Below are 14,258 nucleotides of genomic sequence, written 5' to 3'. Positions count from 1 at the left end.
TTGAAGTGAGCTTTTGTATGTGTTTCCCCAGTTTTCAACACCATACTCTAAGTATGGTAAAATCAATGAAGAATACAAAATGCGTAGTGCTTTCCCGTCCAAAATATATCTAACCCTTGCCAATATCGATATATTTTTTGCTATTTTGTGCTGAATATATCTAATATGAGATTTCCAGGAGAATTTGTCATAAACTATGACACCTAGAAATTTAATTTCATATACTCGTTCTATATTAGCTCCCCCAATTTTCAATTGAAGGTTTGTTTTTTACCTACTGAAAGTGATTGTCAAAGATTAGATCATGAAATTGGGTCTTATTTTTGTTGTAGATGCCACTGTAACATATATAATAAAAAATTATTCCATTCTGATTGTATCTGTACTTACTGTATATGGAAATATACTCCATCGAATAAAAGATCCGGCCGAAATTTACTGTAGTGTGTAAGTGCAGGTGGTCATGTAGAGGAGCTGCCTCTGAATTTCCAGATCTGTTGGGCAAGAAACTGTAGCTTTGTCATTGCTGAAGATGGAGGAACAAGGTTTTTTTTATGGGGTAGAGTATTTGTTCTTCTCTAGCATTTTGTCGTCTGTTAATCCCTATATGGTTTGTAGTGCATAAGGAAACACAGATATAATACGAAACTGCACAATCTATCATTAAAAGGCATCTTTTCATACCTCTGTAAAAGTAAAAGGAAAAAAAAAATCATTCATGCATTTTGTCAGCAATCACTCATACACAATGTCCAGAGGGCTTTCCACCAGATGAGACTCATCTGGTTGGAGAGTTTTCTTTCAAATGGAATTTCATTCAATATCCTTAAAATTATTAGTAGATGCTGTTTGGTGAAAGGCTATTTCCCTTAAAAGGGTAACTTAAAGGCCATAATTGCAGTATGAGACATTTCTAACAGATGATTTAGAAAGCAGAATTACACTGTGTGCAGACAGTATTAGTAGTAGTTATACTGGGTAACAGTATTAGTTACCCATAGAGTGCATACAGTATGTTCAGATTGTCTTATTTACTGTAGAAATGATGACCTGAGAGGAAGAGATTTGCTGATTGTGAACCAAATGGTCAGGACTGATAAACATCATATTTGCTTCATTTTTTTTTTTTATTAATAAGTATAATACATGAGAGGCAGAGGTCTGTCAGTTAAACATTGACGATCTCATTAGAAACGTACTGTAGAAGCTTATTGTAAAAGTGTAAACAAAATACTGTGCATGTCACCAGATCACACGATAGAAAGACATACAGCAGAAACAGGTTGTAATTTCTACCTCTTCATTCATGTTTTATACCATTTTTAAAACTATTCCCACACGTATATGTAATTGTACTGGGATCTATTACATTTTGACTGGGGAAACCCTGTGAAATGAACATCATCTGTTCATTCTACCTGCCTCATTTCGCTGTAAGGGGTCCAATTGTGCAGTAACAAATCATAAAATCAAAGGCAGAAAATCCATCATGGCTCCAAGTCCTCAGAGCAAGGACAGCTGGATTCACCAGGCAAATTCAATCACTTCTCACAGCCTGAACTGAAGGGATCTAATAGTGTGCAAAAAATATCATCTGATGGTAACTTTTACATTTTTTTTATTTCAATTAAGTAAGTGAAAAGGCATACAGGTCAGGTGTGTAAAGATGGAGCCTTTTAACAAATGAACATATTATTTATTTCTTGCCTTTGCTTGCAGCACGTAAACTAAAGAAAATTGGACAACAGAAAACCCTTGAAGAGGATCATCCTGTCCAGGAACCTGCTGAGGTTGCCCGGAGTATCTCTCCTAAAGCAGATGTGAACTTCAGCTCCCAGCTGATCTTCCTTAGCATCCTGGAGTCCATTGAGCCCGAGGTGGTAAATGCAGGATATGACTACGGCCAACCAGAATCAGCAGCCACCCTGCTCACCAGCCTCAATGAGCTCGGAGAGAGACAACTGGTCAAAGTGGTCAAATGGGCGAAAGGACTTCCAGGTAGAACACCGGTTGAAGTTTTGGTAGATCAGCTGATTTTTTTATTTAATCACACAGAGTTATTTATTCATTTATGTATTCTCATGTTAGGCATTTCTCATTTTGTTTTATTTCAAAAAGGTTTCACCGTTAGCTGTGAAATGACTAATGAATGCTCTGATTTTTGGGGCACATGGGAGTAGTGGAAACAAGCTGTAAACACAGGACTGAATATATTATCACCTTTTTGAAGTCAGTACAGCATATGTGTTAGCAAAAAACTGCTCAATTACACATCCAGCAGACACAGCAACAGTGTCTGTTATTATTTGTGTTATTTGTGTGTGTGTCTGATAAAGGTAAAGTGCAATATTTTCTGCTCCTTTTAATTCTGTTTTGCTCATTACCAACTCCTGAGGCAATATGTTGGGCTGTTTTGCAGCTAAATGCTCCAATAGGTTCACCAGCTAGCCACTGCTGGTCTCTGCCTGAAAACAGCTGTTTGCTGTACAACATGGGCACTGATGAAAGCACTGAGATTCAATCAGAACAGTGAAATTGCATTCCATAAAACCAAAACAAGGAGCTGAAATACACTAAAATGATTCATAAAGCTGAGGGGAACGGCAAAGTTAGGCAGCCACTTTATCTACTGTTGATATAAAAACGCTGATTATAGCAACTTTTAAAACTGGCCAGAGATAAGACATGTTTCCTTTTATGATAATGAATAATAACGTTATTGTTCCATCCCATGAGCTATCATACCTACACCAAATGCAGTAAACTAGCACTTTTGTATAGTTTTTCTGATGTGGCCTTTCATCACTTTTGTTAGATACAACATTTTTGTGTGGAAAACTATGATTATGCTCGTAAACTTGGAAAAGCTACCCAGAGATCTGTTCTTTGAGTATCAACCATTTAGCTCCCAGTGGAAGGTAGCTCAAGGTGGTAGTGTAGTTCGTCTCTGAGTATGTGTGCTGTGGCCAGCTCCAGCTTGAATGTATTTTGGTTAGACTCATGACCAGTTGTCACACAGTGCTAGAAAGCGTGAAAATTTACATAACAACTGCAGGAGGTGATGTTCTAGTGTGAGCACACCAACCCACATGTTTGACAAGGTAGTGGGCATTCAGACTGCGTGCAGTAAACTCCCTGCTGTGTTTGAATGTTGGGGGCTGGGTTGGTTAGGGGGTGAGCGGTTGCAAAAGGAGTGTTGTAGGCGTGTATAATACAGCCACTTTGTGGCGTGTCAATGCGAGTGGTTTCATTCACGTTTCCCTGTATGAGACTGGTCAACACAATACCTTTGACGGATGATGTCACCATCCGGTACAGCAAAAGTTGAACCAGATCCATGTCTTGATATTTTTGTTCTCCCCAGCTACATACATGAGAGTCTGAATATAATGTAGTCCAGTATAACGCCTCCTTTAACTGTGACCTCAATAATAAACATATAATTGAATTTATACATTTATGACAATTTCACCATAAACTTCAACATTTCATAAACACAGGTGCTAAAGCAAAAGCGTTGCATTGAATTGCATACAATTGTGTATACACACACACTATATTGTATGGAGTAACACTAGCAAACCCCAGACCTGAGTATGAGGAGTTATTGGAAAGTATAAACAAAGCTGAGAGCTCATGCAAGATCTCATGTATGCACAGCTGACTCTGACTCATGCTAACTTCAGAAAATTATGGGCAGCAAAACCGTATCGGGTTTCGTAATGAAAAAAACATCACGCAGTCCAGTGGTGTGCTTCCCTGATGTATTTTTAATTGTTTTTGAACAACAGTGGAGATCCTCTCATGAACGAATGAACACTGGAGCTCCCTTGGTGCTGAAATTAAAACCGGTGGGTCTCGGCCATTCATTAGCTGAACAGACCACAAAGTATACTGGGAAATCACAAGTGTCATGATTCGGTTCCGTTTGCTTCCTTTTGTGCGCTTATTTTGACTTTACTTCCCGTTTTTGTTTCACCACAGTTTCGGACTTTTTACTTCAATCATCACTCACATTAGTTTCACCTGCTCCTCAATGATCACACCGGTTTTCACCCCATTATAAGCAGCCTTCTCCCACCAGTAACCTGCCAGATTGTTCTAGACTCCAGCTCTGACTCTCCAGCATTAATTACAAAAGAACTGTGCACTGTCCAAAATCATTCTACAGTTAAATGTACCTGTCACTGAGGTCAAAGGCTGAAGACAGTGTTTTTGCTTACAGCAGGTCAGAGCAGATATCTTCTGTCTAGAATTAAGGGCTGAAGAGGCATCTGAGGATCTGTGACTTCAAGTTTTGTTATTGCAGCAAGATTTCACGTTATCTTTTGGCTCCTGAAGTAAATATGAGAACCTGTTTTTACATATGATAAAACTGAATGTTAAAAAATACACACTATGGATATTATGTAATATGTTTATAAAAGGTTTAGATGAACATGTGATATATTAATATCTTCCTAAGAGAATACATCAAGTTCACTCAATGGTTTTAATTTATTTGGTACACATGTACTAATTTAATCCAACCTACATGCTCTGCCATTAAGTCTATTTTTATGATGCCTGCAATGTCCAGTTTTTGTTGACATTGTCTTTAAGGTGTTAATTCATTTAGAGTAGTTTCTAAAGGCTTATTCCTAGTGTATGTAAATAGCAGGGGCAAAGAAATAGAAAGAACTCAGAGTAATGTAGCTCAGTGCCCAACTGCATAATGCTAGACCATAGCCCATTAAACACTTAACGTGTTCATCCTGGTGATGTGTGAGATAACCTAGAAAACATGTTGTTATAAACATGCTTGAATGGTTTTGGTAGCACAGTCATATAGAGTAATCACTTGCTAGTAATTTTGGACCCTTGGTCAGCCAACCAGTTTGCCATGTGAATCAGGTATGATCAGGTCTATAAGGTGTGCATGCTTCCATGTGAAGGTAGCTAGGAGTGGGCCACTTCAGCAAAATGATATGGGTTGGATATGATTTTGGGGGATGGACATTTTTCCTCTTGTGTAACCTGGTAAGTTGTGTTAAGTTAAGGCATGATGTGATAACATGGCAATAGCTAGCAGTTGGCAAGTTTCAAGTTTCAGTTTCAAACAGTTACAGTTTACAGTATCTTTCCATAGCATTACAAAATCTAATATTAGCTAACAAATAAGTGAACACTAAAGATGAGTTCAAGCCAAGGTGGCACCGCGGATGGTAGCCTCGGTTGTGTCCTCTCTTTTGCAGTTTTTGGCTTCTTTTTGTTAGTTTTCCGCAATCCATCCCGGATTACTTTCACCAAAGAAGAGCTCTTAAACATATGACAACTCATTCCTAATACTTTTTCTCTCATTTTTACGGACGGAAAAAAATTGTGTGGACATTCTAGTCGGAGGAGTTGCATCTATCTATGAGACCTGGAGGAGATACAGGAGAGGAAAGCGTGTGGGTGCCCTGGTTAAGGTACCCCAGCAGGGTAACTACGCCAGCTCTAATCCATCCATCTAGTGAATCTTCGCTCTCTAGCCAACAAAATAGAGGAACTACATCTTGTCAACTGGACTAACGCTGACTTCTTGCATTCTGCTGCTCTGTGCTTCATTGAGACATACTGTAGCTCAGCAAATTGTTTGTGGACAGCACAATACAGCTGCCGGGCTTCCAACTGCACAGAGTGGATTGTGTAACTGAGTTATCCAGGAAAACGAGAGAAGGAATCTGCTCCTACATACTGTAAATGAAGATTGGTGTTAAGGATGATACAGTGTTAAGGAAAACTTGTATCAAGGACTTGGAGACTCTGTTCATTAACTGCACTCTATTTTATTCATGCGGTTTTCCTCATTTATCCTGGTCAGTGTTCACATTCCATCTCAGGCCTGTGCTAGCAAAGCACTGCAGCACCTAGCTGACCAGGATTTTTGCATGAAACAGAAGCATCCAGGCTCTTTACTCATTGTCTTATGGGATTTTAACAGGGCAAATCTCACCCATGAACTGCCTAAATGCAGACAGCACATCAGTTGTACCACCAGGGACAAAAACACACTGGACCACATAAAGGACGCCTATCATTCTGTCCCCTGTGAAGCCCTTGGTCTCTGATCACTGCATGGTTCATCTCATCCCAACCTTCAGGCATAAACTTAAAGCTGCAAAGCCTGTAGCTAAAACACTGAAGAGATGGGCTGAGCGGGCAAGGTCAGAGCTACAGGCCTGCTTTGACCGTACAGACTGCAGGGTTTTTGAAGCTGCATCCACAGACCTGGATGAAATTAGTGACACTGTGACATCATACATCGGGTTTTGTAAAGACTTTCTGCACATACGACAACAATAAGCCCTGGTTTACAGTAGGACTCAAGCAGCTTTGTCATGCCAAAGAGGAGGCCTACAGGAGTGGGAACAGGATCCTGTACAGGCAGGCCAGGAACACACTGACAATGAAGATCAGAGTAGCAAAGCAGAGCTACTCCAAAAAGCTCTTTTCAGCCAACTACCCCTCATCTGTGTGCAGAAGCCTATAGGACATCAATGACTACAGGAAACCATCCCCCTCTGCTGTGGAGAACCACAAACTGGAGGATGATTGGAACCTTCTTACTGTGAGATGACGCGCTAACCACTGTTCCACTATGTCATTCGAATTATACAATAAACTGGAGGATGATTGGAACCTTCTTGCTGTGAGATGACGTGCTAACCACGGTTCCACTATGTCATTCGAATTATACAAATCAAAAGATAAACGTCTCCCTCCAAATTAACCATAAAAGTAACCATGCAACATACGCATTAAAGAATAACTTCTTTTTTTTACCTGGTGTATTTCTCCTTAAAATCGGTATGGAGATTCTATAGCTAGTGCTAACTTCACTATCATTACCTTCATTGTAGAGATTCTGGAAAACAAAAAGTGGCATGAAACTGCATCATTAGGGCAATTGGTTAGCTACAGAATAAACATGAATTTAGTCAAATAATTTTTATGCGTATCATACAACTGGGTCAACTTGCTGGCTGACCCAATGACCAGGTCATCATTCTAGTTAGCTGTAACATCTACCCAAGATATCTACATCTTGTATTTGCTTTTCTTCTGACTCAGATAAGCATGGGAAATGATTGATGCTTCAGCCAGCATTAAATGGTAAACGGTCTCATACTTGTATAGCACTTTTCTACGCTTTTACAGCACACTCAAAGAACTTTCACACTACTTGGCCATTCGCCCATTTGCACTCACAAACACTCACAGACCAGTGTTATCACTGGGGGTTCAGTGTCTTGCTCAAGGACACTTCGACATGTTGACTGGACAAGCTGAAAATTGAACCACTAATCTTCCGGTTAGGAAACGACCCGCTCTACCTCCTGAGCCCCAGTCAAAACCATTTATTAGCTATTAACTTTTGTTTAAAACTCCCACTATGTTAAATTACAGACTATAACTTTTATTTTGCATTTATTTAATGTTTTGTTTAAAAAACTGATTTTACTGTATTTTACAGGTATATATGCTCTCAATATAAAAAAAAATTGTAATATTTTAAGGTATATTTCTGTAAAACACACACACAAAAAACATTTTTTTACAGTGCCATGACCAAACTGTTTCAAGAGCTCAGAGCATAAAAAGTAAAAGCTGGCTCACCAGAAGTCGCTGTCCACCTCTTTGGAGCAAGTGAAAGACTTAAATTGCCAAAGGGACTGAGAGACCACACTGAAAGCATGTCAGACAAGAAGGCTGTTGCAAGACCAGGAAGCACTTTAAATGCGAAAAAGAGTAGTTAAGGGAAAAAGTAAAAGAATTTTGAAATCACAACAAAACTCACAGGGAACTGTAAAGACTGGGTGTAATTTGTTCTCTCCTTCTGGTCCTAGTCAGTACTCCAGGCAAAAAAGTTCTGAAACAGCTGTGATTTGTGTCAGACCAACACTGCAACAAACGTGGCTGCAAGATGAAAAGCAAGCATTAGTGTTTCACTGTCAGTCAGAGAGACGGAAGTGGGCACACATGGTGGTGTTTTAGATAATGAAAACCAGTTTGGTCAGACATGAGTTTAACTGTGATTCATGTTGAAGGACTAGCTAGACACAGGGTAATTCGTCTTCATACTTTCATGTGTGTGTTAATTTACCGGGAGTTTTTGACACGTGGGGTTCTGTAGTAATAAATGTCTGCTCTATTGCATCCCTTTCCTCTCTCTCCTCTTTGCTGGTCTCTCCTTTCTTCCTCCTTCACCTGCATTGCCTTCTACATGTCTGTTAAGGGAACACACATAAGCATTCCAGTCAGCAACCTGTAGAAAACAACATATTCATTTTGCTTCATTTGCATAACAGCATTACCACATTAATATCGAACAGAAACATCCTCTCATTAACTTAATAGGTGACTAGTTTGTATCCTTACTTTACTTTACTGACCTTAGCTCCTCCATGGCCACATCACCCTTTCTTTTTTTAATGAGCTAGTCTTTCAAAGATCTGAAAACGGTGTTCAAATGAATTAGAGCACTTTGGAATCATTAGGGTGTTAATGAGGTGCTGACATAATAGACCTCTGCTTAATATTAATATTACATTTCTCAAAAGTGGTTTGCGCACGCAGAAATTGACTTTTATTCATAGTGTAATCAGCTCTATGCTCTTGCTAGTATTTTTTACAGAAGTTAGTAATTCTTCATACTATCTGTTTAATGTATGCTGCTGCTTCTAACTGAACCGGCCAGCTGCTGCTTACGCACTCACCAAAATTGCTAGAGGGGCCTGCAAAATGGTGATATCACTTTTGTATGGGTTTGTGGTAGGGTCACCTTCATTTCATACTAGCCACAGCCAGCTGCACAGAGTGGAAACAGTGTAGAAAGTAATGGTGCTTTCATTTCATTCTGAATATTAATGAACCATTTGATATTTCAGCAGCGACACTCATAATTGTAGAGGAAAGACTGCACGATATCTCTGACCGGGAATTACAAAATCGCAATGTTTTTTCCACTTGGCTGCTTCTAAATACAGTTTAAAACATTGTTTAAACAATAAATGTGCAGCATAATAGTCTAGAAAGTCTTTTATCCTAGTTGAGCTATAAGAGGTTTTGTGACATTCAGGAACTAATGTCTAAAAGAAATCATCAATTGGTCCTGTGCAATCAGGAGACACAGCCACATAAAGCTGTTTGTTAATTAAAAGATTAAAAAGTAGTGGCCCTGAACCATCCTTAGGAAACCAGGTCATCTGAGGCAAACAATTAGAACAGTTTTAAAAAGGCCAGTGTGTTCCCTAAAATGAGTTGTTTGATATTCAAGATTTTGGGTGGAGTACTTTAATATAAATGTTCTGGTATTCATAATGTTTTAGCACAAAATGTTCTGTCACATTTTATGACTGAGAATCTTTGTCCCTAGGGTTTAGAAATCTCCATATGGACGACCAAATGACTATCATTCAGCATTCATGGATGGGGGTGATGGTGTTGGCTCTGGGATGGAGGTCCTATAAGAACGTCAATGGCAGGATGCTTTACTTCGCCCCGGATCTTGTGTTCAATGAGTATGTACAGTTCTGAATTCTTAAATTCAATTATGTTCCCTGAAAGGATTTTATCAGGTAGATTTCACGAGGTGACCAACACGCTATAGTTAAAAATCACCCCAGTGAGTGTACTGGTGCTCTCATATATAATACAGACACACCAGTTTTTCTGTTATCATGTATGTCTTTCTTTATCTTTCGCCTCAGGCTTCCCTGCTCTTGCACAAAGTCATCTGTTGAATTTTACAAATATAAAGTAGAAATGGCTGCAGGCTTAGGACAGTGTTCATCCAATTTAGCCTTAGATGTTCTTTTCTTACTTTGACCAGGGAACATTAGCTTACAGGCATTCAAATTCTCATGATCCTGGTGAGTGAAGCTGATTCAGATCTGACTGTTAAAACAACAGTAGTTAGATCTGTTCAAGTATTAGCAAGGAGCATTAATGGATACATCACCTGAAATCTTATTTAGTTCCATCAAATGTTTACTACCTTAGATATAGTTGATAGTGTAAGTTGATCTATAAATCAGTGGTTATTCAGTTCATAAGCATTAATTCTTTATGTTTGTCCAGCACAATGCTCCTGTTCATCAAATGTAACAACACTTTATACAAATGCATGAATTTTGCCGTCTATGCTTGTTTATAGAGTCGCAAGAAAAAGTATTGGCACCGTTTGCAGTTTCCTGGTTTTCTCCATAAATTGGTCATGAAACGTGATCAGATCTTCACCAAGGTCACAAAATATCAACAATTTTAAATGAAACAAATAAAAAATAATATGTATATATAAAATTAAACTAAACCAACAAAATTTGTGTCACTATAACCAATTGGAACAAATATAATATCTGAACACAATGCTGAAACATTTGTATAAATATGATCAGTACATGATGAAGAGCTATGTGACCTGCAGCATTAACTGTAACTCTAGTAGGTACTGCCATAACCTGTTTTAAACTACATGCAGAGGATATTAATGACATTTTCTTTTTAACAGGGCAGTGACACCCAATATAAATACTTCTTTGTTCTCCTCAGACAGTCTTCCTAATAAATTGCTAATTTTCTCAAGATACAACATCTCAGCACTTGGAGGCCTGTAGCAGCACTTCACTAAAAATTGGCTCAATCTTGAACCATCATGAAAAATCTGGGAGAGGAATTAAATGAGCAACAAAACCAAACATTCTCCACTGAAGCATCTAAGTGACCAACAGATATGTTCATACTAGGCAGCTCCCAGACTTGACTGTGTAACTATGTCAGTGTGAGGCAGGTTATTTATTCAGTGACCCTGCACTGAATAAATAAAGTTGTAAATAAAGTGTCAGTTAATATGAACAGTAAATAATGTCTCACATTAATGACACTATTCATAAGTAGACGCTTATTCACAAAAGCTTAATTTACAGGAAAGCATATACGTAAAGCTTTTTATAATTATATGTAGAACAATCACCGTGTCACCTAAAACCTTGTTCTTTCTGCTTTTGCTGTTTTAGTGTCCATGAATGTGACACTGCAATAATTTTACAACACAGCAAAGTTTCTGACAAAGCTCAACACTATAGACACAGAGTGCAGGCCAGTGCTGTAGTCGAGTCACTAAATCTCCAGTCCAAGTTGAGTCTCAAGTCCCCATTGTCACCAAAGAATAGTTCAAGTCACCTCCAGGTCGAGTCACAAATACTGAAAATCAGGACTCGAGTTGAACTCGTCTGAATCCTGGACTCAAGAATTATAACGTTGTCATATGAATGTATGGAAGGTAGCGTGAACATTTACTATATCACAGAGTGAGCACGTCAGCCTGATTTACTTGTTGTTCAGATTAAGTCCTGCAGCAGTCAGTAAATGCATTAGTTTAAGAGGACTTTTAGAAAATATACCTGTCATTAGTTTAGCTCTACACTAATGCACTTCCTGCAGGTCATTGTGTTTACCAGCACTTGTATGTTGTCATGCAAATCTTTTTGTGGCACTTACATGTAATTGTGTGCATCAGTGTGGATCAGTTAGAGTGGGTATATCAGGACAGTGTTCCTACTTGCTTTTATATAGTTGCAAGTCAGTTAGATCCTTTTATCCATGAGTTAAGCCTTAGTGTCCATGCAGCTGTAACAGACTGAAACTTATCAGCCTTGAAGGAAGAGAATGACATTGTGATTTTATTGTTAATACAGTAAGATTACCATTAGTTTAGGACAATGTCACTGATATCTGATTCTAAATACAGGGCCCTTTCAGAGATTCAGTACTGGAATTCCAGGTTAAAAAGCTTATAGCAGATGGCTAATTATGGCGCAATCCCCTAAAACACAGAGTCCTATATTTCCCACAAATCAACTCAGTGGCTCTTTCATTAAACACTCACTGTCTACTAACATCACTGGTTATGCCTAATTTACAAAACTGCTGCCACCAGTTTTGTAATTTAGGCTTTATTAGACCCCTGAGCACACAACTATGACATTATTTTTAGCATCTAGCTTATTGTGAACTCTGTATTAATTATAGTATACACTGGCCTGTGTTTATTAAACATTTACACCCACTAGACTGAACCTCTGCATTTATTTGCAGAGACAGAATATGCAGTTCATTATTCAGCTCATATCTCTCTGACTTTCAGTTTGAGCTTCTTTTTGTAGTCTGCAATTGGTAAAATTTCCTTTTTATCTTCACAGCATAAGAATATGTTACAAACTGTCTTTTTCCTGGTTCATAATAAAGGTCAAATGATTTATTGTTGGAAGAAATGGCAAGCATTGACCTCCCCCTCTTGTTCTCCAATGCCTGTTGAAATAATTGAAGATTGCTGAAATAACCAGTCACCTCCAATCCTGAACCTTAACCCAGTGATAAATGAAGGGATTCTGAGATCACACTGCAGAAATATGTACTGCTACAAAGAAAACTCACTGTCATTGTCCCCATTACAACATTTTTTCCTCCTCTGTAGTGATTTCTTACAGAATAAATGTCCAATGTATCAAGTAATTTATCTGCCACCTCTTTTGATTTGAACGTTCCCATGCATTCATGACTCTCATTCTGACCTTTTTACGCCTGCAGACATCGGATGCACGTTTCCACCATGTATGAGCACTGCATACGGATGAGACATATTTCACAGGAGTTTGCGCTGCTGCAGGTCACCCAGGAGGAGTTTCTCTGCATGAAGGCCTTGCTCCTCTTCAGCATTAGTAAGCACTGTCCTGTGTACTGAGCATCCAAACATCAAAAACAAACTAGTGGAGGTGCAGTAAAGAGAACAAAGTCACAAACATGTAGTCAACACTTAACTGTTTTCACCAGTTCCAGTTGAGGGTCTGAAGAATCAGAAGTACTTTGATGAATTGCGTCTCACCTACATCAACGAACTCGATCGCCTCATTAACTATCGAATGACGACCAATTGTTCTCAGAGGTTCTACCAGCTCACTCAGCTCCTGGACTCTCTCCAGATGGTGAGCTACACTGCTGCTTATCATTTTAGCCTAACAGTTAATATATGTACACACATATTCCTTCCCCATGTTAGAACATGTGGCTGCATTGTACCAATTTAGAAAAACAGGGAAAATAATATAAATCAAGGGTTTTAATTCTGGTACTTAAAACATTTAGTGGTGATATATGCAGTTAAATTCAAGGCTATGCTGTGTTTTTAATACCCTACAAAGATGTGCTGCTTTCATGCCAGAACAAGTAGAAACTTAGAAGTTTAAAACATCCAACTACTGTTCAGTGTATGGATGAGTTTACTATAATTCAGAGCTCTCCAGTCCTTACATTTTTAGGCCATGCATTCTTTGGAAGCGCGTTAGTTGGGAGTAACTTGATGATGATGTCAAATGATGTCTCTTTGTATTTTTCCTTCTGTTTCAGACAGTAAAGAAGCTCCATCAGTTTACATTTGACCTTTTTGTCCAGGCTCAGTCACCTCACACAAAGGTCAGCTACCCAGAGATGATTGGAGAAATCATCTCGGTGCATGTACCAAAGATCCTGACAGGTTTAGCTAAACCAATCTTGTTTCACAAGTAGAAGTTGTTGTTTTGTAAATCAAAAACCAACTCATTTTTGTTGCCTTGATAAACATTAACAAAAGCTTTGTACTGCTTTCCTACCAGTTTGACCTCTTGTCCTGTAATCATTACTTTATTGCTCAACTTGTTTTTTTGACTTTAGCGATAATTGAGATTGTTTGTGCAGAACTGTTAAAGCTTTTAACTGAAGAGCGGCAAAGCTGCAAGGCATCACCTGTTGACAGCTCTGCTGCTGTGGAGTGGAGAGTTTGTGGTTTTACCTGGAGAACAAATGCAATTTAACATGCACAGTAAGTCTGTAAATCAATATTAAAGCAACCTAAGAGTAGCAGGGCTAAAAACTTTTGGTTTTCCACATGATCTTCATTAGACCGTGGCAAATACATATAATTTGAGTACTTGCTGATACAAAGTACCTATACAAGTACTTAATGAAGTTTCTATTATAAAAATTACAATTATTATAAAAACGCAGTGACTTTAGAGACTTTATTTTTATGAGATTTACCTTCTGGTTGCCATTAAGTATTACCTAACAGGAGGCTGTGCAAATGACCTTAATACATTTTGTGATAATGAACACAGCACTGCCACTGTTCCTATTGAATATAGTACGTTACTGACTTTCTGTAGCCCACTGCACAACTTAATGAATGTAATGGTTTTTAA

General features: G+C 38.5%; 1 protein-coding gene across 1 annotated transcript in view; it reads left to right on the top strand.

The window, feature by feature from the left end:
• Positions 1 to 13,907, top strand: part of ar (androgen receptor) — a 24,414-nt gene extending 10,507 nt beyond the window's left edge. Inside the window, exons 4-8 of the mRNA XM_020598749.1 lie at positions 1,720 to 1,998; positions 9,401 to 9,545; positions 12,613 to 12,743; positions 12,856 to 13,007; positions 13,429 to 13,907. Coding sequence (XP_020454405.1) covers positions 1,720 to 1,998; positions 9,401 to 9,545; positions 12,613 to 12,743; positions 12,856 to 13,007; positions 13,429 to 13,587 — 866 coding nt within the window. The 3' untranslated portion in view covers positions 13,588 to 13,907. The remainder of the gene's footprint in view (positions 1 to 1,719; positions 1,999 to 9,400; positions 9,546 to 12,612; positions 12,744 to 12,855; positions 13,008 to 13,428) is intronic.
• Positions 13,908 to 14,258: the final 351 nt, after the last annotated feature.

The sequence above is a fragment of the Monopterus albus genome, unplaced genomic scaffold (genome assembly GCF_001952655.1).
Source record: "Monopterus albus unplaced genomic scaffold, M_albus_1.0 scaffold39.1, whole genome shotgun sequence".
NCBI lineage: Eukaryota > Metazoa > Chordata > Actinopteri > Synbranchiformes > Synbranchidae > Monopterus > Monopterus albus.
Note: the sequence above shows the minus strand (reverse complement) of the source record. Positions and strands in the feature narration are given on the sequence as shown.